The sequence below is a fragment of a genome, unplaced genomic scaffold (genome assembly GCF_019419815.1).
Source record: "Pyrus x bretschneideri cultivar Hongxiangsu unplaced genomic scaffold, Pyrus_bretschneideri_v1 Contig71, whole genome shotgun sequence".
In the NCBI taxonomy this organism is placed as follows: domain Eukaryota; kingdom Viridiplantae; phylum Streptophyta; class Magnoliopsida; order Rosales; family Rosaceae; genus Pyrus; species Pyrus x bretschneideri.
In genome coordinates this window covers 1,418,307-1,443,634 of record NW_025999811.1, presented here as the reverse complement: position 1 = coordinate 1,443,634, position 25,328 = coordinate 1,418,307, and the positions used below count along the sequence as shown (strand labels likewise).

Here is a 25,328-nt window from a genome sequence, read left to right as displayed (position 1 = left end):
TCAAGAATTGGCATGCAGCAGTCAACCATATTTAATTGTGACGTTAAAGTCATTTTCTTAACTAACAAGGGTCTTCTTCCCACTTGCAAAAGCCACGGGAAGGTTGTCCCAATCCAACAGTTAGTTCATCAAAACCTTCTTCCCAATGGGCTTGACAAGTAGGAAGGGTCTACGAAGGTGAATTGAGCCCTCCTGAGGGAGGTGACTTTTGACTTATATTACAACTTGTACTTTAGTTATTAATTACCAGTTGGTACCTTAGACTCAGTAAAAATAATAATTTCTAAGTAGTATTGTCTAGGTACGGACATTTGCTGATATATGATATAATACCACTCGATCGGCTTGCTCTCCACACAGAAAAGATGGGCAACAATAATGCTAAACATACAAAAACAACAAGCCATCCTCTGCCTCCGACGTCCATGGCCACCAACCAAACTGCTGATCATCCAGCAGCTGCTGCATGGTCAGAGCTTCTAGGCTCAAACAACTGGGATGGCCTCTTGGACCCTCTAGACCTCAATCTCCGAACCCTCATCCTCCGCTGCGGCAACTTCTGCCAGGCCACCTACGACGCCTTCAACAACGACCAAAACTCCAAGTACTGCGGATCCAGCCGCTATGGCAAACACTCCTTCTTCGACAAGGTCATGCTCCAAGACGCCACCAACTACCAAGTCTCTTGCTTCCTCTACGCCACTGCCCAAGTCAGCGTCCCCGAAGCCTTGCTTCTCAAATCCAAGTCCCGCGAGTCGTGGGATAGGGAGTCTAACTGGATCGGCTACATCGCCGTCACCACCGATGAAGTCAGCAAAGCCATCGGTCGACGCGAAATCTATGTCGCATGGCGCGGCACGATTAGAAACTACGAGTGGATTAATGTGATGGGAGCTGAGCTAGAGTCCGCGGAGATCATTTTAGGTTCTTCTCATGCCAGCCTAGCGAATGGTCATCAAAATCAAGATGACAAGGATGACGATGAAGATGACGAAAAAGTGCCGAAAGTCATGAGGGGTTGGCTTACAATGTACATTTCCAACGACCCGAAGTCCCCGTTTACGAAAACAAGCGCCAGAGTCCAACTTGTGACAAAAATCAACGAGCTGAGGAACAAGTACAAGGACGAGAAGCTGAGCATAACCATGACAGGACACAGTCTCGGTGCGAGTTTAGCGGTTTTGAGCACTTTCGATTTGGCCGAAAACGGGGTTTCCGATCTCCCAATTGCGGTTTTTGTATTTGGTTGTCCACAAATCGGAAACAGTGCACTGAAAAGACGGATTGAGAGGCACCAGAATCTAAAGATACTGCATATTAAGAACACCATCGATGTAATTCCGCACTATCCGGTCCGTGTAATGGGGTACCGGAAGGTCGGGACGGTGCTTTTGATTGACTACGAGGAAGTCGCCGTTCTTGAAGGAGTCGAAGAATCCGAGCGACTGGCATAACCTGGAGGGGATTCTGCATGTGGTGGCGGGGTGGAACGGTGAGGACGCGGAGTTTGAGCTGAGGGTGAAGAGGAGCGTGGCGTTGGTGAACAAGTCATGTGATTTTCTCAAGGAGGAGTGTAATGTGCCCGCGGTGTGGTGGGTGGAGAAGAACAGAGGTATGGTGCTTGATAAGAGCAGCGGAGAGTGGGTGTTGTCTCTACCGTCTGATGAGGATCTACCGGCCTCTGAGTTTTGACAGGTAGTGGTTGTGGTGGTTGATGGCGGCGGGACAAAGAAGTGGTGGGTTCCGCCTTCGTAGGGTCAAGTCAATGGTTCCATATACAGTACTGTAATGTTGTTTTGTCTTGTTTAAGTTGTTTGTGTCGGTCTCTTTTGTTTAATGTTTGTCATGTGCAGCTCTATTTTGTTTAATGTCACTCATTTTCATGGTGTTTCATACAGCGAGCTAATTTTTACACTATTTTAAGTTTTTCATATATTTTTTTAAAATTCGGTTATTAGATTGAATAAATAATACAAGAAAAGAATGCGAGAGATTAAAAAAAAAAAAAAAAGTATGTTTATCAGTGTCGTATGCAATTTGAGTTTGGATTTAATGGATTTAATTAATCCATAGAAGAGAGGTTAAGCTAGTGCTTATTATTAATTGTGACTGCTTGCTTCTGGTGGTTATCAGTCTTTATATATACGAATTGATTGATTAAGATATTAAGGTCTAGTTGAATAGGAACTTAGATACGACCATTCACGACTTTGAAAGCATTTTGAAAGAAGAAATCAATGAAAATTTTTATATTTTGTTCAGATTAAAAGTTACTCAAAGAAAATGTATCCTTATTAATGCCCAAAAAATGGAGAAATAAAAAAAAAATTTCTTTACGAGTAATCTTCAACTTGAGCAAAATAGAGAAATTGTCATCAACCTTAAAAATGCATTTAATATAGTAATCCTCTCTATCAAACGAGTTCTAAACAGGAAAGGGATCCTCTCCGGATCCCTTCCACCTGAGCCAACTAAACATAAAATCCGAGCCCTTGAAATTTGATCTAACGGCTAAAGTTATGCGATTAAGGGACAGCAACACCAAAGGCAATGGTGATGGTATGAACACGTAGAAACTTAGCTGAAATTGTTCGCAAACTCATCATTCGAGGAATTATTCTTAGAAAACACAAAGGTACATTCTACACCAGACACACAACCTTTGAAAGATTACAAAATGAGGTGCTGCGCATTAGCCCAAACTTCAACTACAGATTGCAGTGCAACAGATCAGTTCAAACTTAAATTCATATCGCACGCTCGGCTTCCTTTTCTTTCCAGGCTTCCTTACTTTTTTCCACGCAGCTTCGCTCCAAGAGCTCTCTCCAACTTGGTAATCACCTGCTGATTTGGGATCGCCTTCCCAGATTCGTACTCTTGGATCACTTGAGGCTTCTCATTGATGATCTGCAAACAACCCCGAGATCGTCATCAGTACATTGTGTACGTGTGTGTGTGTGTGTGTGTGTGTGTGTGTGTGTGTGTGAGAGAGAGAGAGAGAGAGATACCTGAGCAAGTTGAGCCTGGGTAAGCTTCTTATCAGTTCGAGCTTGCATGATAGCTTTTTTCAGCTCACTTGGCACCCGTTCATCTATTTCAAAATCAGATGACATTAAAGCACGAGACCAAATAATAGACAAGAGCAAAAATATCCAGGCAAACAACAAATAAATAATTTTGCAGGATTGATTCAATATATTTCAGCTGGAAAAGAACCGGAACATAGATTCAAAGAACTATATATTAAATCAGATTGAGGAGCCCAAGTGCTGGCTGGAATTGTGGAGGGAAGAGTATGCAAGGACAAGTACACATGTGCGTTAATATAACTACATAGCATATGTCCAACCCACACATGTTAAGGTGAGCGAGGGCATGAGTAAGGAAAACTTCAGAGAAAGCAAACATACAACAAAGAGAATCTTGGAAAACCACTAGTGCATATGAGAAAAAGAAAAAAAAAAAAAATCTCAGCAAGACATACAACAATAAACACATGAACTAAATGTTGGCTACTAGAAAGGACAACCGATGTCGAAAAATATCATAGCAACATATACAGCAATAAGCAAAAGGGATCTGTGAAGCAAAGGACTTTATTGTTTTAGACTCTAAGTTTGGCTATAGCCTGTTAGCTCCAATGAACCACTGAAAAGCATCCTGGCACCATGCCATGCCACGCTACTGAAAAGATAGCAATATTATTGGGGAAAAAAAGGATAGAGAAGAGGGACCCTGGGGGCTTCAACTCCAAAGTCCGATTTCACATCGAAATAAAGAGGATTCAAGGAGCAGTACATAAACACATTATACATATGAAGGAATGAACCATGCAACTAACTTGGCAAAAGAAACAATAGGCCAGATGGTGCATCCTAGTGCTCCCACAATTGCAGGATCTTTGGAGTACAAACGGTTTACAGCCTCAACACACTTGTAAAGAGGTTGTTTCCTATTTCAAACCCATGACCTCATTTGCAATGGAGCAAACCATACAATTGCGCCAAGGTTCACCCTCTTAGAAGCAAAAAACTGACTAATGTGTAAAAAGATATATGTACTTCCTTAAGCCACCGCAAACAGTTTCAGAACAGTTGCAAACTAAGAAACAATTATAACGATGTCAAGAAGAGATTATCAAGCTCATTCAAGAAAGATAAATCAATTCTAAATGAAAAACAAGAATTTCGTATAGGCATGGTACAAGAAAGATAGAAACTCACGAGCAAGGTTCTCCGTTTCCTCGTCAAGCTTCCTCGTGTTCAAAGTAGTGCTGCTGGAGGCAGCTTTATTTGTCCCAGCAGTAGCTGCAAAGATTAACAAAGTAGCTATTAGAATTGCAACTTCGAAATTATAAAATGCAATACGCAACCCACACAATAAAGTAACTTTCATAACCAATCCTATGGCACACCAAGCTGGAAAGAAACTACAAGCCTAAAACTATAAACATCGACAACGAAAATGGCGCCATTCCAAAAGGAAGAACATTAAGATTACCGAGCCCAGAAATGGTTACAAAAACCAATCCGCACAAACGAGAAAAACCCATTAGCTACAAGGTAATATAAATCAAACAAGACAATCGAGCCGGAACAGTGAATCAGCATACATCAAAAAACAGCAAATTACAACTTCAACGAGTGCAAAAATCCAACCCAAAAATTAAAGGTAACGCATTCAAGTTTCAATTTTTAAAATTTGATTTTCTCTAATTTTAAACCCTATGAGATTTTGAAATCATTTCTGTTGATAGATATTGAAATCATTTCGAGGGTTCCATTTAATTTTCGCTTAATCAACAACAAAGAAAAAATCAAGACCAAAGAATAAAAGAGACAGAGAGGGGGAAAGCGAGGAAGAAGGAACGACAACACAAAACCTTTCTTGAGGGTTTCGATCTCAGCTCCGGAGCGGCGAGCGGCGTTGACGGCTTTCTCATCTTTCTTGGCGGCGGCATTGGGCGCCTTCTTCCTGATGACGACGGGCTCCCAGTCCTGAGAGATGGGTCCTCCTGACATGGCGATCGGCTAAGGGAGGGGGGTGTTGAAGATTTCTGGGTTTTCTTGGGATGTTGTTGGTCTGGTTGCTCTGGAGGCGTGTAAAATGGCTTTTAGGCTGCACGCCTCGGTTGGGGTTGTATTTATCTCTGGGCGCCTTTGCCCTGTGGCTGTGGGTCAAAATTTTCGATGTCGGTTTTTAGCATTTTGTAATCGAAGCCAAAATATTCATTAATATCTCTTTTCTTGTCGTGAAGTCTTCACGAAAAAATTCCACTACAGATAAGGGTCCATAAAAACTAAAAACCATTGGTGTAAATATCTTTTGGATTTAAGAGCTGAAAAAATTCCACTACAGATAAGGGTTCATAAAAACTAAAAACCATTGGTGTAAATATCTATTGGATTAAGAGCTGCGTAGTACAGTTTAATAGTATTCTTTTTCACATATAAATAATAGATTTTAAGTTCGATTCTCGCTAAAGACGAATTTACCACATTATTGCTAGCCCATTGTGAGGCTAAATCTACCTCCTTAAATATCATTTGTTAAAAAAATAAATAAAAAATAAAAATAAAGAGATGCGTCTCCTAACAAACAAAAAAAATTGAGAGAGGTTCCGGATTAAATGGTTCGAGCTAGTGAGTCGGCTTGACGGGCAGTGTGAAATTCTTTGTAGCCTCCCCTACCCCGAAAGGGATGGATAACGGTAACTTGCGACCAGTTATCTCTCTTTTTAGAAGGAAAATAAAATAAAAACATTGTGTATCACAGTCTTGACCATGTGCCTTCCACATTGTGTAGGGTTTTGGCGAGGAGAGGCTACTGTGTATCGTGATCGCTTGGTTGGAAAGGACAATGGCGAACTCGACCTCAATGAGCTAGGCAAGCGATTTGCCTCGAACCAACAAAGCGAAACTGTCCGGGGCTGAATCAGATTTTGGGCAAGACATCACCAACAAAGATATTGCATTTAACCATTTAAAATTTCGAAACAGAGCTACTGAAATAACAAGGCATGACTTCCTTCTCCCCTACAAGCATTGAGTTGACATTTGATATGAGCATGTAGATACTTATAGATGCAACTGTTTGCAAACTCGTCATTTGAAGAAATATCATTAGAAAATACAACGGTACTTTCTACATCAAACACACGACCTTTGAAAGATAACTAAATAATGAGGTGCAGAGCATTAATTCAAACTTTAACTACAGATCGCAGCACGACAGATCTGTTCAAACTTAAATTCATATCGCAGCTCAGCTTCTTTTTCTTTCCAGGCTTCCTTACTTCTTTCCACGCAGCTTCGCTCCAAGAGCTCTCTCCAACTTGGTAATCACCTGCTGATTTGGAATCGCCTTCCCAGATTCATACTCTTGGATCACTTGAGGCTTCTCATTGATGATCTGCAAATAACCCCGAGATTGTCATCAGTAATTGTGTACACATGTGTGTGCGTGTGAGAGAGAGAGAGAGAGAGAGAGAGAGAGATATACTTGAGCAAGTTGAGCCTGGGTAAGCTTCTTATCAGTTCGAGCTTGCATGATAGCTTTCTTCAGCTCACTTGGCACACGTTCATCTATTTCAAAATCAGATGACATTAAAGCATGAAACCAAAGTAGACAAGCAAAAAACATCGAGGCAAACAACAAATAAATAACTTTTCTGGATTCCTTCAATATATTCCAGCTGGAAAAGATTCGGAACGTAGATTCAAAGAATATATATTAAACCAGATTGAGAAGCCCAAGTGCTTGCTGGAATTGTGGAGGGGAGAGTATGCAAGGGCAAGCACACATGTATGTAATATAACTATAATTACACATTTATAATTAAAATAGAGACATGTAAAGGTCTACAAACTTTTCTATTGCCACCAAAACAACTCATACCGTATGTCTAAACCACACATGCTATGGTGAGGGCAAGAGTAACGGAAACTTCAGAGAAAGCAAACATACAACGAAGAGAATCTTGGAATACCACTAGTGCATATGAGAGAAACAAAAGTAAATAAATACCACAGCAACATATACAACAATAAGCAAAAAGGTTCTGTGAAGCAAGGGACTTTAACTTTATTGGTTTAGTCTCTACATTAGTCTATAGCCCATTAGGTCCAATGAACCACTGAAAAGCATCCTGGCACCATGCCATGCCATGAACTTTTCTCCCATCCCCATTCCTCAATGCAATGCTCATGTCAAGATAGCAATATTATTGGGAAGAAAGACGAGATAAAGAAGAAGGTCCCTAGGGCGTTCAACTCCAAAGTTGAGACTTCGAGTTCACATTGAAATAAAGAGGATTCAAGGAGCAGTACATAAACACATTATACGTAAGAAGAACTGAACCATGCAACCAACTTGGCAAAAGAAACACTAGGCCAGATGGCGCAGCCTAGTGCACCCACAATTCCAGGATCTTCGGAGTACAAACGGTACACAGCCTCAAACCCACTTGTAAAGAGGCTGTTTCCCATTTCAAACCCGTGACCTCAGTTTGCAACGGAACAAACCATACAATTGCACCAAGGTTCACCTCTCAGAAGCAAACAAGTGGCTAATATGTAAAAGGACCTATTTACTTCCTTAAGCCAACCCAAACAGTTTCACAACAGTTGCAAACTAAGAAACAATTATAACGATGTCAAGAAGAGATATTTAGCTCATTCAAGAAAGATATATCAATCCTAAACGAAAACAAGAATTTTGTATATACATAGTACAAGAAAGAGAGAAACTCACGAGCAAGGTTCTCTGTTTCATCATCAAGCTTCCTCGTGTTCAAAGTAGTGCTGCTGGAGGCAGCTTTATTGGTCCCAGCAGTTGCTGCAAAGATTAACAACGCAACTATTTAGAGTTGCAACTTCGAAGGTTATAATATGCAGCATGCAAACGCACACAATAAACTAACTTTTATACCCAATATTATGGCACACCAAGCTGGAAAGAAACTAAAAGTCCACAATACTGAACAAATCGACAACAAAAATGCCATTACAAATGGAAGAACATTAAGATTATCGAGCCCGAAAATGATTACGAAAACCAAAGCACATGGCGCGAATCATTCGCACAAACAAATGGGAAAAACCCCCATTAGCTACAAGGTAATACAAATCAAACCAGACAATCGAGCCAGAACAACGAATCAGCAGCTACCCAAATGGCAAAAATTTGCTACCTTGTTTTCTATGCTTTTCCAATCAAAAACAGCAAATTACAACTTTAACGAGTGCAAAAATCGAACCCAAAAATTACGAGTAAAGCATTTAGCATTCTACTTGCAAATTCTAAAATTTGATTTTCTCTAATTTTAACCCCTATGAGATTTTTGAAATCATTTCGTGGGTTCCATTTTGTTTTCCGCTTAATCAATAACAAAAAATATTGAAAGCCAAAGAATAAAAGAGACAGAGAAGGGGAAAGCGAGAAAGAACGAAGGACGACACAAAACCTTTCTTGAGGGTTTCGATCTCAGCTCCGGAGCGGCGAGCGGCGTTGACGGCTTTCTCATCCTTTTTGGCGGCGGCGTTGGGTGCCTTCTTCCTGATGACGACGGGCTCCCAGTCCTGCGTGATGGGTCCTCCTGACATGGCGATCGGCTGTGGGAGGGGTATGCGGGGTGTCGGAGATTTCTGGGCTTTCTAGGGAGGATGTTTGGTTTTGGTTGCTATTCTGAGGCGGTCTAAAATCGCCAAGACTGCACGCCCTGGCTTGTATTTATCGTTGGGCCTTTCTGCCCTGGCTCCTTTGCCTTTGGGGTCAAAATTGCCGATATCGGTTTTTATAGCATTTCGTAAGAAAAAATTTGACCATATAAACTTTTTTCTCACCTAAAAAATAGTGAAATAATAATTTTTTTCTCTAATTTATTAAAATATTAAAGAAAAATATAAGAATTAAGATAATTTTACTATTTCTTTTATTTCTTCACTTACATGTAAACAAAGCATGTCCCTAATTTTAAAAAATAAAAATCCCAACGTTTTTTCTCTTTTGCCTTCTCTCTCACATTTTTCTCTAACTTCTCTCTTTCTTTTTATACTTTTTTTTTTTTTAATTTATAGGGTTAATCTCAGTTTACTACCTTGAAATTTCGTGGTTTTCAACATTTGGTACATGAAGTTTTTTTATCCTAGAGTCATACCTCAAGTCTTAATTTTGAGACAGTTTCATACATCCGTTAAGTTTTCCGTTAGAACTTTTGTTAACTGATGACGTGGTACCCACGTGGATAATAACTGAGCGTCACGTGTCAATATGGACCCACTTCAATATTAAAAAATTCGGGTAAATCTCTGTTTACTATCCTCATGTTTCGTGATTTTCAACATTTAGTACATCAAGTTTTTTTCGTCCCACAAGTCATACCTAAAGTGTTAATTTTGGGACAGTCTGATACATACGTTAGTCAAACTGGTTAAGTCTGCCGTTAACTGATGACGTGACGTATATATGGACACTAGCTGGGTGTCATGTGTCATTAAGGGTTGCATGTGGTTTTTTTTTTTTTTTTTTTTGAGAAGGGGGTTCTCAAAAAAAAAAAAAAACCTGTCTTCTACCTCCCTTAACACCCCCCCCCAACACCCTCTCTCTCCTTCATCCCCTCGCACCTTCTCCCTCCCTTCTCTCTTCTGCAACCCACACCTCTTCCCTCCTTTCTCTCTTCTACAACATGCACCACCCTCCATTCTCTCCTCATTCCTCCCTTATCCCTCCATTCTCTCCTCTGCACCAACCCACCAAACCCTTATCTGTTCTTTGTTGTTGCTTTCTTCTCTACCTCTGCGTTGCCACAAGCATATGCCCTATTTTTCCTCTTTCCCGCTTTGATGCCCCTTTTCGTCATTTCGACCCTTCTCATCTTCCTCCTCACGAAATCAGACGGCGCACCTCTATCCACGCCACCATCGTCTTCTTCATCCCTATGGCGACCTCTCCTACGCACACATCTAGATTATAATTTTCATGTAAAATACCTTCGAAATTATTAACCACTTCGTCCTTTAGCTTTGTCTATAGCCTTTTAGGGTTTCTCATCTTCCACCCACACGCAATCTCTCTCTTCTCTCTTTACTGAACCGTCGAGTTCTCGCACCTCTGTGCTCTGCTGGTCAATTTCGCCGTTAAAGCTCGTTGCAAGTATTAATTCGTTTGATTCTTAGTCTCTTTAATTTTTAAATGTAAGTTTTTGTGACTTAGGGTAAAATTTGGTGTCAATTATGAATCTTGCTTCAAATTGTGCATTTTTGTTTGCTTGGTAGTTGCAAATGTTAAGGATTTTTTTTTTGGTTTTAAATTAGGGTTTTGATTTGGTGGAGAGAAAGGAGGGTGGTGCAGAGGAGATGAGGGTTTGGTGGGTTGGTGTAGAGGATAGCATGGAGGGATAAAGGAAGAAGGAAGAGATAAGGGAGGGTAGTGCAGGTTGTAGAAGATATAAGGGAGGGAAGGGGTGCGGGTTGCAGAAGAGAGAAGGGAGGGAGAGGGTGTGGGGGGATGAGGAAGAGAGAGGGTGCGGGGGGGGGTTAGGGGAAGACTGGGGGTTTTTTTTTTTTTTTTTTTGGATTTTTGTTTTGAACCCCGTCTAAAAAAAAAAAAAAAAAAAAACCATGTGGACCCCTTAATGACACATGACGTCCAGTCATTGTCCACATATGCGCCATGTCATCAGTTAACGGTAGACTTAACATTTTGACTAACAGATGTATGAGACTGTTCCAAAATTAACACTTTAGGTTTGACTCTGGGACGAAAAAAACTTTATGTACTAAATGTTGAAAACCACGAAACATGAGGGTAGTAAACAAAGATTTACCCTAAAAAAATACAAAAACACAAACAAAAAAAATAAAAAATAAAAAAACCCATCTGTCTTCTACCTCTCCCCAACCCCTTCATTTCCTTCTTCCCTCTGCAACCCGCACCTCTTCCCTCCCTTCTCTCTTTTACACATGCAACACCCTTCATTCTCTCATCTGTAACCCGCACCACCCTCCATTCTCTCCTCTTCTCTTTTCGACTCCTCATTTGCTCTCCCTATTTTATCTCTATAACCACCACCAACTCTGCTATTCCTCTCCTAACCTCTACCCTCATCTTCCTCATCCTTCTCCTGCAACCTAACCTAGACCCAAACCCCCACCATCATCATCCTTATCATGCACCCCATTAGAATTAATAATTTTTTCTACGTGATTAATATTAATTGTGTATATCTCTGTAATCGAAGGTTAAGATGTCAAAACAAGTGCGAGAACAGTCTGAGATACCAAAGTACCTGCTCAAAAACCAGATCAAGAGAAGACCAGAGAGGAAGAGATCAAACTAGATGAGGTCTTGTCAGAAAAGAAAGATATTTTCATTGAAGTCTCCGTGTGCGACGGCCGGTCGTTTGACAAATCGAAGATGACATATCTGAAACCCGAGGAACACAGAATCAGAGATGCCAATACGAGTAATATCTTGGAGCTAGATGAACTGGGTTAACCAGCCAGTAAGTAGATCGGGACGACCGCGAAGTCGAGTAATCCGACAAGTTTGTCGAGAAAAGCAGGTGAGGAATCGGTGACGTGCAGAGCTCGAAATGAGTGAGGGTGTGGTGGGTGTTGTTGGGCCATGGACTAAGGGATAAAGTACCGAGCGACGGCTGATGGTGGTGTTGTTGCTGGGGTGCAGGATAAAGAAAATGAGGGTTGAGGTTTCGGTCTGGGTTTGGGTTGGGGTGCAGGATAAGGATGAGGAAGATAAGGGTGGTGCAGGTTACAGAGGAGAGACTAGAGGGTGTTGCAGGTGCAAAAGAGAGAAGAGAGGGAAGGGGTGCAGGTTGCAGAAGGAAGAATGAAGGGAGATGGTCGGAGGGAGGTAGAAGATGGGTGGGTTTTTTTTTAAATTTTTTTTTTAATATTGAAATGGCCCCATATTGACACGTGACACTCAATTATTGTCCACGTGGATGACACGTCATCAGTTAACAGAAGATCTAACGGATAACTTAACGAATGTATGAAACTGTCTCAAAATTAAGACTTAAGGTATGACTCTGGGATGAAAAAAACTTTATGTACCAAATGTTGAAACCCACGAAACTTCAAGGTAGTAAACTGAGATTAACCCTTTTTTATACTACACACACAGTGCATGGGCTCCATCTAGTATCAATAGTGAAAAGCAATTCTCTATTTTGCCACGTAGTACTATCGTCTATTGATATTTTTATTCCAGGAACATTTAGGTTCAACTATTATAGATGACAAATTCTATATTACGATGGTGTATTGAACTAGGAGTTTAAAGAATTTTGAAAAAGTTATAAATCTATGGAGTTTCCTACATGCTATGTAAATTTTTGGTGAAATCATTAAAAATCTTTCAAGGAGACCTAATTTCCTAAACATTAAAGAAAAAACTATTAAATTAAAATCCCTCCAAATCCATTAAAATTCTTCATCTCTTGAAATAATTTAAAATCAACTTCTAATTGAATAAATACAGTGTTTTATGAACTACTTTAAAATACAAAATGAATACACTCAATTTCTATAGAACTTTACCTTTTAAAATATTAAATAAATAGATTTGTTTGTATTCATTTAAAATCTTTTGTAAACTCTTTTAAGATGCTTTAAAATTCTAATTGAGTACATCATTTTGTTTTCTTTAAATGTTACTAGCAAAGGTCACACACTCCATATGTGAGAAATATAAATTTTTCCAAAATATATACATTTTTTTTGGTAGGAATTATACCGGCATTAGAAAAAAAAAAAAAAAACTGTTTGACAGTTAGACCATGTCCAACCCATGAGATAAAGCTTAAAATATAAGCTTTAAAACCCCCTGAAACCATCTCCAATCATTGGGCTAAAATAAGCTATGGGGAGAAAAAAAAAAAAATATATATATATATATGTATATATATATATATATATGGGCTAGATTCCCTCCAGGATTAAAGGCTGGCTTAAATTATTTGGACCCACCAAACTGTCATATTTTAAACTTTTTTTCAATTGTTTACATCTAATCTAACATGTAACATCCCACACCGCCCAGGGGAGTGATCCTTATATGTATATTCCCATCCCTACCTAGCACGAGGCCTTTTGGGAGCTCACTGGCTTCGGGTTCCGTAGGAACTCTGAAGTTAAGCGAGAAGGGGGCTAGAGCAATCCCATGATGGGTGACCCACTAGGAAGTTGCTCGTGAGTTCCCAAAAACAAAACCGTGAGGGAATGATAAGCCCAAAGCGGACAATATCATGCTACGGTGGTGGAGCGGGCCCGGGAAGTGATCCGCCCCGGGCCGGGATGTGACATAACGGCTGTGATCAAATGAGATCAAATATAATGGTAAAAAAAAAAAAAAAGATTTGACGACCCAAAATTAAATCTAATGTCTAAAATAATTAAGAAAATTATTTAAATCAAAATTAACTTAAAACTTTATAATACCCATGTATTTGTATGATTTTTAATTAATTATCGAAATTCAAATATTTAGATTTAAATGTTCGTAAAAATAAATTAGGATAATCTACATAAATTTATCTTCAAAAAAGTTACTGAAAAAAAAAAAGCCAAAATTATTTTTAATAGTCTCAAACTAAAAATTTAAGCCATATGTATTTGAGGTGAAAAGTTTTATTTTATTTTATTATTTTATTTTTTATGAAGAACAAATTTATTAAAGCTTAAAACCTCTAATACAACCATTTCACATACAATCAAAATTAAAAGCCTCCATAGCTGAAATCGGAAGACAAAAATCCCAAAAAAGTGGGTTGGCAACAGTGAAGCCCACATGAGCTAATGCGTTCGCCAGGAAATTAGCCTCCCTATAAATATGCTTTCAACTGATATGCTGAAATTCAGAAGCCAACCATTTGATGTCCTCTATGATAGGTTTAAGATGCCAAAGTGGCATCCAAACATCTTGCACCACCTAGATGACAAGCTTTGAATCTCCTTCCACTATCAGCTTCTTCACACCTTTGCGCCTAACAAACAAAAGCCCTTTCTTTAAAGCAACGATCTCTACAACCGAAATGGTGGCGCCATCAAAGTTCAATGCCCCAGTACTAACAGGTTGCCCCTCCTCATTTTTAAGAACAAACGCAGCCGCATAATGAATCAAACCAACCCATCCATCAAAGTTTAATTTCACATAATCATGAGAGATGGTCTTACGGAGAGAGAAAGAGAAAGGGAGAATGTGAGTTTACAGGGTAATAATAGGATGACACGATTGTGATAGAATGTGAGTTTACAGTGTAACAATAGGATGACACGGGTGTGAGATTTACAAAAGAAAGTAAAAGGTTGTTTGTTCGAAATTACTTTAATACCCCATATTTTTCGATTCTCACATTTTTTTTCAGTTATGTATTAAAGGTTATAATTGTAATCAGGGAGGGTGCTTTTGTGAATATTTGCAAAATGGAGGCTAAAGTGGTAGGGAAGCGAGAGACAAGCGAAACCCCCAAAAGGGCCGTAAAAGGTAATGAAATGACGTGGATGAAGAACTTTTTTCGACTTCTTCCTCTTTTTCTTCGTCAATGCGACTGCTACAGAAGCGATCCTTCCCCCCTCCCCCTACTCTCTCTCTGTCATCGTCTACCTTTCACTCTTTTCACAATTTTTCTGTCCCACTTCAGGTACCGTACCTTCAATGCATCTCTCTCTCTCTCCTCCCTTTTAGATCTCAGTTATGGCATTTCCGGGTTGGATCCAACGTGTGTTCTTATTTATTTTTTCAGATTGTCCTAAATTATAATTTCTCCCCCATCTGCTAGTGTTACGTACAGCTACCTGATTTCATTGGATAATTTCATGTAATTTACTTTTGAATTAGTTGAGAAGTGGGTCTTACTTTTACGTGTATGAATTTTTGTATGTTTGCACTTTGCCCATTTGTTGGGTTTCTGAGAATTGATCAAAGCAATGAACTTTACTAACACATGTACTGTTTTTGTTGTTGGGTAGGTGTTCATAGATAGGACTAGCTGAGACGGAATCGAATTACTGCCATGGAGTTTCATTATTGTTTCTTGGGTTGCAAAATGAGAGTTTTGATATGCTGAACTAAAGGCAATAAGGTTTTTCCAAATTGGGATTTGGATTGGCATTGCAATCAATAAGTTTCTTTGCGAAGACGTTATCAGCTTACTGATTTTGGGGCTCTAATCCGTTCAGTTAAGTTGGTACCGTCTTTGCATCATGCCATATTATATTCAGAGACTCTATAATGTATGCAAATCTTCATATACGCCGACTGGACCTTTGTCAGAAGAAGCCCTGGAAAGAGTTCGTGTCAAACTAGGTACGATCCTTCAATTTTTTTCGATAATAATCCAAACATTTTCAAATTGTGCTTGCCTTTTCTGCTACTTCGTGTTGTGCTGTGCTAATTATATGCAATGCCTAGTTGGAATGTTTGAGACAGAGATCAGTGCTGTTTTAAAGCAAATTGTTTATTTTCAGCAAGAAATATTGATTTGAAATCCTTAAAGAAACAAATATTCTAGGGTTTCCAGGACAGTTTTGGAGTTTCTGTTCTACCCGCCAATTGAAGTGCTCCCCACTAAGTCATAAACTGGAAAGCAGTTATCGATTAGTTTAGTTAACTTGCTAATCTAGCTATTTAGGAAACCAAAGACTACAAGTCAGAAATGAACGTTATAATGCATGAATCATTGGCTAAACATAGAGAACATGTAAATATTTGAGATTTAAAGTTCTTTCAAGTTTAAAGTAATCCCAAGTTCACACTCAGAAGCTAACGGGGCAAAAGATGAAAGCACTTTAGAACATATATAATAATAAGATTGATACTTATTTTGCTTTAACAATCCCGTGTCAATTTTACACCCCTGCTGCTGTGAAATTCGTAATAGATTTGATCTATAAGTTGGTTGGATTCCATATAGTACTATGTCAGATGCTACTGCTAATACTTGCTGGGAGTTTAGTAGATTGGATCATCCGTTCGCAGACATCATACCCATTCCTTGATGACTCCATGACTTGATTTGTATTTTATTGGTTTCTTGTTGCTTTTAGTTGATTGATTTTCTTGTGGATTAGAGTCTGAAATTGTTTTAACTTGTGTTCAATATATCTTAAAGAGGAAAGTTGGATAGGTCATTTATGGTTATCTGGTATAAGGAATCCAAGCCTCTGATATAGCACATCCATAATTTAACATAGAGAAACGCCAAGGAGACTTTTAAAAGTGGGACACTATCAGCAATTTGTCTTCTTGAGTGGTTAGATGTAATTGTAATTAGGTAATATTAACAGCTTAAAGCTCTTTTGTTTAGGACTTTTGTCTAATTGTCTCATGCATAAGTAATGGTTTAAATACTTAAATGCATATTACTGTACATTTCTATTAGAGGCTTGAGCTCATCTGTGTGAGTTTCGTATGCTTTTCTTGAGTTGGCTTCATGCCTCGTTAACATGCTAAGTACACCATGTCAAATGTAAAAAGGATTATAACTCTGTTTCTTTTATTGTTTTCTAATAGATGTGGGACTAGCGGTCAGGCTTATAAAGGCCCTGGTCTGAAGGCCTGATCGGACCTGTTCGCCCTGATGTTGGGCTGGGTTCAGGCTTGCCAGTGAGTTGGGCTTGGGCTTTGAGTTGGGCTTGGGCTGGGTCCTACAGACCAACCTTACCCCCTATATTTCTATTTTATTAGTCATATTATTATAAGTCAAGGGTTGGGCTCAGCCTTGGCCCTCTAAAACATGGGTTGGTCTTTCCCGACCCAAAAGGTGATCAGGCTTATTGGCCATCAGCTGCCTTAACTCATTTAACCTGCCCACTGAGGCATTAAAAAAATTTATTTGGTGCCAAAGGCCTATGTGGAAATCTTGAGCCATTAGAACTACAAATCTCTTTATACGTAACGTGTTTCCCTTGTGATGAAGGGTTACCTTTTACTAGAAATAGATGCTTATGAATTTTGTAAGAGCTTAAGACATTTAAACTAGTATTGGATATCTTTAGACACCTAAGTAACTAGTTTAATCCTTACATTCATCTTTGATATTGTCTCAAGCTTCTTCACAAGCTGGAAAGCTTTTTGCACGAGCCTTAATGGTTCTAGTTTTACCATTTCTTAGGCACCTCATTTGGCAAGCTTTTCATGAAGGGGTCACCCTTTTTGTTTTGTTATATAACAGTATTTCTGAGGCACCTCATTTGTCTTTCTATCCACAGCGTAGTGTGAAATCTTATTGTGAACCCCTCTTTTGTTCTGTTTTTCAAATTTAACCCTGCTTATGTTTTTTATTTCAGAGAAAATTAAGCCTGCAGATGTAGGTCTCGAACAGGAGGCACAAGTGGTGCGTAATTGGTCGGGTGCTATGCCTGAGCGTAATGGGATTCAGCAATCACTTCCACCAATCAAATACTTGCATTTACATGAGTGTGATAGCTTTTCTGTGAGTACAGGACTACAAATCATCAGTTATTGATTAAAACTTGTTTGGTTCCATTTTGATTGTGAGAAATCAAATTTAGAAATTTTAGTTTATTCAGAGTTAAATTTCGTGAGAATAATTATTACCAATACATAAAAGTTTGTTTTTATGTGGGATGAAATAGATGTGCATGGATTTCAAATTTATAATATTATGTTAAGTCTAGTTGTTTCAAATACGTTGCACTTAGTATTTGTACATTTTCCTAACAAAAATAAGCTTTTTATTTTTATTTTTATAGGAATAATAAACCTATTATTAACTGCAGGACCATATTTATAAATCTCCTCAACCAACGTTAGAGTTTTAACTATTATATAATCTCGTAAGTCCGCACAATCAATGCTCACTTAGAATTAGAAATCTAAGTATCAGAAGAAAATAGACTACAAAACTGATTTACTGGTATTGAGCAATTGCTTTTACTTTTGGCAGATAGGAATTTTTTGCATGCCGCCTTCCTCTATCATACCTCTTCATAATCATCCTGGAATGACTGTGTTGAGCAAGCTTCTATATGGTACATTACGTGTTATTTCATATGACTGGGTTGATTTTCCTGGCCCTGCCGATCCATCAGAAGGTGTGATTTTCAATGTCTTTCGTCTACTTTACAATGTTGGTTAATGTACTGTTTCCTTTACCTAATACCTCATTTGCATGATTTCAAAAATTAAACAGCATCCTGTTTGTGTGGGTGTTTGTATCTAGCTTGTTCTATGCTTTCACATTTTTTGGTATTCTCTTAACTGTTTTTTGCTGGTTGATTGTGCGGGAGTGGCAAAGAGTCTTTCTTCTGGTTAGATATTCAATATTTCACTCTTATTACCCTTTAGGTAGTAAAAGAGGGATGCAAAATGAAGCATTTTGCAAGTTGAGGAAATTACGCATTCCCCCTGCTTGATATTGACCTAGTCTCAGCATGCAGATAAGTATGAACTTATCATGGTGTATGTTGTCTGTAACCTACTTGAGACGTGTCACGGTTTGCATTAAGGGTGGTTGATGAACATGTGCGGTCAATTTTTTTGTTATGATGACATGAGTCCAAAGTTTTGCGATTTTTGTTATACTGTTGGTTGCAAGTAGAGCAAGGCTAAGGATTTGGTAAGGGGTGGTATCCTAAGGATTGGTTGACTGCTGCTGCTATGCTGCTTTCCAGCAACAGGGCCATGCAATCTCCAACATGATCTGTGGTTATATTAACTGCCCTCATCCATTTGGGAAGGGGTGTGCATTGTAGGCCCAGATAAACCAGATAACTTGAGGGTCTTGTTTTGATGGGTACCTGGGCGCCAGTGCTGGGGATGAAAATCTTCTTCCAACGTGTTTTTTGCTGTGGAAGAACTTTAGAGTGAGGTTTAAGGATTCTATTTGAGCTCTTTTTGGCATTCAGTAATATATCATTATATTTTATTTGGATTTCCTTTAGTTAGCTTTGACTGTTCGGAATGCAATTATGGAAAGATAGGAATGAGCTTGCTGATTTACTTTGTCTCTCTTAACTATTTCAACATCCGTGTTTCAAAAGTTGGGAATGTTTCTCTTGTGATTGTGAGTGAAATGGATACGTCATATTGTTAACTGGGAAGATGTGAGTTGTTAGCTTGGATGGTTGGTGTTGGATGTACTGTGTTTTAAATTTTTTATAATTTTATGTTTTAATAGTTTAGAGGAGAGATCTCACCTAAGAAATGTTGAGGGATGACCGACTTTGTTTAGTTCACGATCTATTCATATTTTGGAAATCTGGGTTTTGCAGCTAGACCTGCAAAGCTGGTCAAAGACACTGACATGACCGCGCCCTGTCCACCAACAGTTCTTTACCCCACAACTGGAGGCAATATCCATAGCTTTAGAGCTATAACTCCCTGCGCCATCTTTGACATCCTAGCTCCACCTTACTCTTCTGAAGAAGGACGACACTGCAGTTATTACCGGAAGTCCTCCAGAAGAGATCTGCCTGGTAAGGAAATTCGTCTACTTTTCTGGTTATTAGAGTTGCAAATATTCCAACTGGTCCCAAAGTCAAGGATAACTGATAACCGGCAAGTAAATTTCGTCTATGTTGCTGATATTGATATGTTTTTTTGTTCGTTCGTTTGTTTGTTTGTTTGGAATGAAGCTGATCTTGAGCTCGATGGAGTTATAGAGCCCCAAGTGACTTGGTTAGAAGAGTTTCAACCTCCCGAAAACTTTGTGATTCGCAGAGGGCAATACAGGGGCCCCGTTATTAGAACTTGAGAATTCTTGTTTACTTGTTTATACATTTCTAGCTAAATTTGCTTTTTTTCAAGATAGGAAACATTGAGGGGAACAACAGTGGCAATAATTTTGGGTTATGTAAGTTGCGCATTTGACTTGTACATAATAACTACGCTGTTGTAGTCCGATTTACCGACTTCGCATTGAGGTAGGAGAAGTAGTCGATGAAAGTCGTCAAAAATTGAAATCATGGACATTCACATTCCCGTTGGCAGTTTGACGAACGATTGTATGTGCCTCGGTTGTATTCTTCATTAAAAGGTAGTTCTTGCCCAACCTTTCTAAGTGTTTTTTCACGAAACTGCAGTCTGCAGCGTTAAGTTCCTCAGAATTCTGACCTCAATTGCCGTGGGCTTCTAATGCAAATCTGGGGTCCAGAGGGTCTATAAGTTTTGGGCTTCAAGCAGGGAGAGCCGATTAGTATGCGTGTCCAAGCCCATTACACAAGTAATTCATGGTTATAATGCTACACTTGTGAGAACTCAAGGGCGGCCTAATATCAAAATTTTTACTTATTTATTAACATTTTTGTTTACCTTTTCAAAAGCAACATAATTGTAAGTTATTAAAGTATTTTTGTTTAAATTTTTTATGAAGAAATAGTTCCAAGGGTGTAGAGTTGAGCGAATATTAAGCTCTAGGGTGTAAAGTGTCGAAAATCTTAGTGTTCGTAGAAAAATGAGATTGATGTGGAGTTCAAAAGGGCATTGCAAAGAATAAGTCTTATTTTTATTTTGGGAATTTTAACAAAAAGCTCCCAGTATTGTTCATTTTCACGAAAAATCATATCTTTACACTAAAAAGTCAATCCTTATGTTATTCACTTTACCCTTTATTTTGTCCTTATCAAGGTTCTAAAAAACGCAAGGCGCTAGTCGGGCGGCGGACAAGGGCCTAGCGCCTAGGAGGATTTATGTAAATTTATATATCTTGTAAATAAGTGTCTATTTACATCTAAAAAAAAAAAATTATACTTCTATGGATAATAAAATAATGATAAAATTCAAAAATAAAAGTAAAAAAATACACAAAGTATATACATCCAAAGAGACAAAACCCAAAAAGACCTTGTATGTTTAGTTATTTACAAAGAAAACCCTAACCTAAAGATGATAAAAAATTCGACAACCAACTCCTAGATATTTTGTTTAATCTATTATATATTATTCATTGAATCATTTTTGATTTTGACACCCAACCCAATTACTCTCATCTTGTTTTTCCTTATACCGTCAATTCCAAAGTCCCATCCTTTCTCTTCACTTCTCCCTACCCAAACCCAATTACTCTTATCTTCTTTTTCTCTATGCCGTCAATTCCAAAGTCTCCATCCGTTCTTTTCGCTTGCCACTTGGTTTAAGCAAGCCTTGCCCAGTTACCCTCTCCTTGCGGTGTCGTCCTGTCATTGACCAAACAAGCTTTCATCTTCATCAAACCGCAGATCCCAACCAACCCAACCCAAAAATCAACAAAATTGTGTAGGTCAGTTTAGTGGTGATCCCCAACAACGATGGTTTCAACAAGTTCCAGACAACTCTCTATCTTCTTTCAACAATAAAATTACAGATCTTTTTCTCATTCCTCAACAGATCACTCTCTTGTCGTCAATACAAAGCGATTTTTTGTTTTTTTTTTTTTTTTGTTACAAAACTAAGAGACCGTTGAGGCCGCCTAGCCCACGTTGCCCGCCTAGCCTGCCCAGCGGCCGCCTAGGTACCGATTAATAGCCATTCCGATTTGTTGAACGATTTCATAATAATCGCGGAGGAGGCCCGCCATCCAATGCCTAGGCGGCCGCCTAGCCTGCGTTTTAGAACAGTGGTCCTCATCGTTAAAACTCAAAGTTTTCAAGCCCTTTTTATTTTTGGTACAATGGTGTGTAAACATTGCGAACTTTTTTTTATTTTTCTTTCCTATGACCATGAAAGGGGAAATATAAACTCTAAGAAGAGAAATATACGATAGCTAGTGCTCGGCGCCATCAGCGCACTGTGCTAATTAATACGTATTTAATTATCATACCACCTAATATGCTTGAATTTCTTGAAACCTTGTTTTATTAATACCTTTGAATTACAAACAACAAATTACATAAGTGTTATACATATAAAAATAAAGGGAAATTATAAGGCACATGCGACTGTACTCCCCTCTCCATCCCTCCCTATATCCCTTGACGTCTTCATTGATGACCAATAATTACCATGTAGTACTAGAGCCACAACCTCCACCCCCATGGTGGCCTCCACCATGGCCGCCATGGTGGCCTCCACCATGCCCCCCGTACCCCCCATGGTGGCCTCCACCCCCATGGTCACCTCCATCATACCCCCCATGGCCGTCGCCTCCACCCCCATGGTTGCCTCCACCATCATCCCCATCGCCATCTCCTCCGTCCCCTTCGTCGCCTCCACCATGATGTGTATTCTTCTTCTTCCTCCTAGACGACTTACCGCAAGAAAATATGACAACTGATACTACAGAGAAGGACATTAAGATCATGCAAAAAAGGAAAAGACCACAAGCATCTGGAAGCAGTAAATCTACATGACCAGCAGATACAGAAACAATGTTCCTGTTGCTCCTAGCCATTTTATTTATTTATTTGGCGATCCAAACTTTAGGAAGAGGAAATTGTGCACAGCTCCTAGCTAAGCTAGCTACAACTTTGGTATAAATAGAGCTTTTGAAGATAAGTGATTTTATCTCCACCATTGATTTACCATATATGGAGCCACCTTGGGCCCATGGGAGCGGATACCCCTACTCAAATTTGTTTTTCAGCGGAAAAATGTATGTTTGTCACGTCAACAAGGTGTATCACTAGTTTATTTTCTTATGATATAAGTATTAACTCTTCTGGTTGCTACTACCAAAGTTGAAAGAGCATTTTCGGTCATGAAATTTTTGAAGAATCGATTGAGAAATCAGATGAGAGATCAATGGATGAATGATAACATGTTATTTTTATAGAGAGAGATTTGATGGTACTGGTAGTGAAGTTATCATGCAATGTCGAGAGATATTTTAATATGTTGTATGAAAAATTTGACGAATTAATATATAAGTATTTTGTTTAATAAATTTTTTAATTTTTTAATTTATGACTTTGTTGTTTGAAGATGCCCCATCCATACAGATCTTTGACTTCGTCCCTGGTTACCACACGAGGATCACTTGCGTATGTTGCCAAGGCTTGTGGGGAATTATGCTCATAATTGGCTTTTGGCTGCGTCTTGTGAAAGTGGTTCACTTACGTATTTCTTCACTATATATCTGTGTGTGTATATCTTATACTTCAAAGTATTTGGTTGACAATTCTGGCTGCAGAAACTTCATGAATACTTCTTTGAAGTTTTATTATTCAGAACTGGCCTTGACTTGGATGATGAGGCTGCAAATAAATCAACAGACCTTCCCAGAATTCTAATGTTTTACGTAAGTTTATAAATGAGCGAGACTCCAATCAATTTATACAACAACAAAGCTTTATCCTACTAATTAAGCATGGTTGGTTGTACAAACTTAGAACATTACTGAGCTTGGTTTTGCGCCAAGTCTTCAGTTAGCTCTAAGTACTCCATGTCTTTTCTTAGAGTCTCTTTCCTAGTATTCTTAGGTCTTCCTCTACTTCTTTTGTCATTAGCCTATGTCTCATAAACGTATCTTCTAACCGGAGTATTTGTAGGTTTTTAATTAATATGTCCGAACCACCTTAACCAATTTTCTTTCATCTTATTTTCTATTGCGGCTCCAATCTGTTTATATATTTAAACAAATGGGTCGAGATAAATCCATAAGCTGTTTTGAATAAAGATTGAATCATATAAATCTAGTTCAATGCTAATCCCCCAAGTTTCAAACTATCCGAAAGGTCTACGTAGCCCAGGCAGTACACTAAACCATTAAATCACGAAAGTACATTGTTGACCACAACTGAAACTCAGGAGCACAAGAATTAAAAGGTTAGTAGTAGAGATTTATACATACATGAGACTTGGCTACGACGCTACATGCATTTACTTAACACATGCAACACCATTTAACGACCAGTCAAATGTAATACTCTCTCTTTGGTAGCATATCTGACCGTTAAATAGTTAAAGATGCACGTATAGAGCACAAAATTGCTTATCTGATCACTTTTATATAACCACCCCAAATCTAATGGGGCCATGTAAATAATCTCTGTTGGTTGTCGAGATTTGTAGGAATGCATCTATTTTCATAATCTCCATGGTTTGAGAAAGTAAGAAGTACAATTAGACGTGAAAAATTGCAAAATATAATCAACAACTGAAAAATCAATCTACGGTCGGCCCTTGTTTGGCCATAGATGATTGGATTGAAATTGATAATAGATTTAATAGAATTAGCTGTAAATTACAAGAAATCGTGTAACTCGAGATATCTACCAAGTTTACAAGAACAATCATTGTAATTAGTTTTAGGATGGTGCTATCCACACAGCCCTTTGCATAACTTAACAGACTCGTGACTAGTGTCACCGGCAAGATACACTCCAGACACCTCCGGCAAACACAAGGAAAAGATTTGTATATATACTAGCCCACTCTATCAAAACTACAGACCAACATGCTTAATGTATGCAACGCGCCCCATGTGTCCTAAGGAGATATGGCTTACAGCGTCCTCAACCACCAGACGGAAGCAGCTTCATCTTCTACATCAGCAATCACATCAAATTTTTAGTTATTTGTGAGAACTCAAAGAAGGCCTAACATCAAATTTTTAGTTATTTGTTAAACATTTTTGCTTACCCTTTTAAAAGTAATATATTTCTAATTTATAAAGGAACAATTCCAATGATGTAAAATAGAGAAAATATTGAGTTTAATGCGTAAAGAGGCGAAATTTTTGTTTTAGGGTTAAAGTGGGATTAATATGAAGTTCCAACTGGCATTGCAAAGAATAAGCCTTACTTTTATTTTTGGTGCAATGATGTGTAAATATTGCGAATCATCTTTTTATTTTTCTTTTCTATGAACGTGAAAGAGGAGATACAAACTCCAATATTGAGAAGAGTAATACACAATAGCTGTCAATCGACGCCATTAGCGCATTGTATTAATTAATGCGTCTTTAATTATCATACCACCTAATATGCTTGAATTTCTTGAAACCTTGTTGTTTTATTAATACCTTTGAATTACAAACAACAAATTATAGAAATTAGGGTTGGGCACTTGGAACCAAAAACCGAAACCAAAACACGAACCAAATCAGACCGCACTGAACAGTTCGGTTTTGAAATGGTTGCGGTTGTGAAACCGAACCGCAATGTAGTGAAACAGTTTGGTTTCGGTTTTGGCTTTTGAAAACTGCACCTAAAATTAAATGTCATGTTTTAATTGGTTGTTTGTTAGAGTTCATACATTTAGTATGGACTCAACCACACTAAAATGTCATCCCTTTCCACCCCTAGGAAACAAAATGCTTAACTATTATCAATACATCAGCTTTATGGAGAGACAGAGAGGGGGTTTGTATTGATACAATAAGAGGAAGTGGGAACCTCAACTTGTATTGGTACAAAATGCTTAATTAT

At 38.6% G+C, this 25,328-nt stretch overlaps 3 protein-coding genes and 1 pseudogene across 6 annotated transcripts; 2 read left to right on the top strand and 2 right to left on the bottom strand.

Moving 5' to 3' along the window:
• Positions 1-224: 224 nt before the first annotated feature.
• LOC125472712 lies at positions 225-1,893 on the top strand (annotated as a pseudogene).
• Positions 1,894-2,577: 684 nt separating this feature from the next.
• LOC103959945 (multiprotein-bridging factor 1a) lies at positions 2,578-5,131 on the bottom strand. The gene is made up of 4 exons (XM_048574427.1): positions 4,883-5,131; positions 4,224-4,307; positions 3,009-3,091; positions 2,578-2,907 (listed from the first exon to the last, which is right to left on the bottom strand). The coding sequence occupies exons 1-4, from the start codon at positions 5,019-5,021 to the stop codon at positions 2,788-2,790; spliced, it is 426 nt and encodes a 141-aa protein (XP_048430384.1). The 5' UTR covers positions 5,022-5,131; the 3' UTR covers positions 2,578-2,787.
• A 959-nt stretch (positions 5,132-6,090) lies between these two features.
• LOC103959878 (multiprotein-bridging factor 1a) lies at positions 6,091-8,786 on the bottom strand. 2 transcript variants are annotated; one of them, XM_048574426.1, is made up of 4 exons: positions 8,465-8,786; positions 7,753-7,857; positions 6,502-6,584; positions 6,091-6,411 (listed from the first exon to the last, which is right to left on the bottom strand). In XM_048574426.1, exons 1-4 carry the CDS (start codon positions 8,601-8,603, stop codon positions 6,292-6,294), a joined length of 447 nt encoding a protein of 148 aa, XP_048430383.1. In that variant the 5' UTR covers positions 8,604-8,786; the 3' UTR covers positions 6,091-6,291. The 2 variants fall into 2 exon arrangements, with proteins under 2 accessions (XP_048430383.1, XP_009370522.1); XM_009372247.3 differs by having other exon boundaries at positions 7,753-7,836; positions 8,465-8,743.
• A 5,717-nt stretch (positions 8,787-14,503) lies between these two features.
• LOC103959879 (plant cysteine oxidase 4) lies at positions 14,504-19,963 on the top strand. 3 transcript variants are annotated; one of them, XM_009372249.3, is made up of 6 exons: positions 14,504-14,662; positions 14,991-15,327; positions 17,310-17,455; positions 17,930-18,077; positions 19,257-19,460; positions 19,620-19,963. In XM_009372249.3, the coding sequence occupies exons 2-6, from the start codon at positions 15,225-15,227 to the stop codon at positions 19,736-19,738; spliced, it is 720 nt and encodes a 239-aa protein (XP_009370524.1). In that variant the 5' UTR covers positions 14,504-14,662; positions 14,991-15,224; the 3' UTR covers positions 19,739-19,963. The 3 variants fall into 3 exon arrangements, with proteins under 3 accessions (XP_009370524.1, XP_018506052.1, XP_018506051.1); XM_018650536.2 differs by having other exon boundaries at positions 14,610-14,740; XM_018650535.2 differs by lacking the exon at positions 14,504-14,662 and adding an exon at positions 14,697-14,839.
• The last annotated feature ends 5,365 nt before the right edge of the window (positions 19,964-25,328 follow it).

Excerpts from the sequence above, each read along its gene's own strand:
- LOC103959945 (XM_048574427.1), bottom strand. The coding sequence starts at position 5,021 with ATGTCAGGAGGACCCATCTCTCAGGACTGGGAGCCCGTCGTCATCAGG. Across the intron at positions 4,308-4,882 it reads GATCGAAACCCTCAAGAAAG|CTACTGCTGGGACAAATAAA; the intron begins GTTTTGTGTTGT and ends TAATCTTTGCAG. Across the intron at positions 2,908-3,008 it reads CCCAGGCTCAACTTGCTCAG|ATCATCAATGAGAAGCCTCA; the intron begins GTATCTCTCTCT and ends GGTTGTTTGCAG.
- LOC103959878 (XM_048574426.1), bottom strand. The coding sequence starts at position 8,603 with ATGTCAGGAGGACCCATCACGCAGGACTGGGAGCCCGTCGTCATCAGG. Across the intron at positions 7,858-8,464 it reads GATCGAAACCCTCAAGAAAG|TTGCGTTGTTAATCTTTGCA; the intron begins GTTTTGTGTCGT and ends AACTCTAAATAG. Across the intron at positions 6,585-7,752 it reads TGAAACAGAGAACCTTGCTC|ATGAACGTGTGCCAAGTGAG; the intron begins GTGAGTTTCTCT and ends ATTTTGAAATAG.
- LOC103959879 (XM_009372249.3), top strand. The coding sequence starts at position 15,225 with ATGCCATATTATATTCAGAGACTCTATAATGTATGCAAATCTTCATAT. Across the intron at positions 18,078-19,256 it reads CCCTGCCGATCCATCAGAAG|CTAGACCTGCAAAGCTGGTC; the intron begins GTGTGATTTTCA and ends TGGGTTTTGCAG. Across the intron at positions 19,461-19,619 it reads CTCCAGAAGAGATCTGCCTG|CTGATCTTGAGCTCGATGGA; the intron begins GTAAGGAAATTC and ends TTTGGAATGAAG.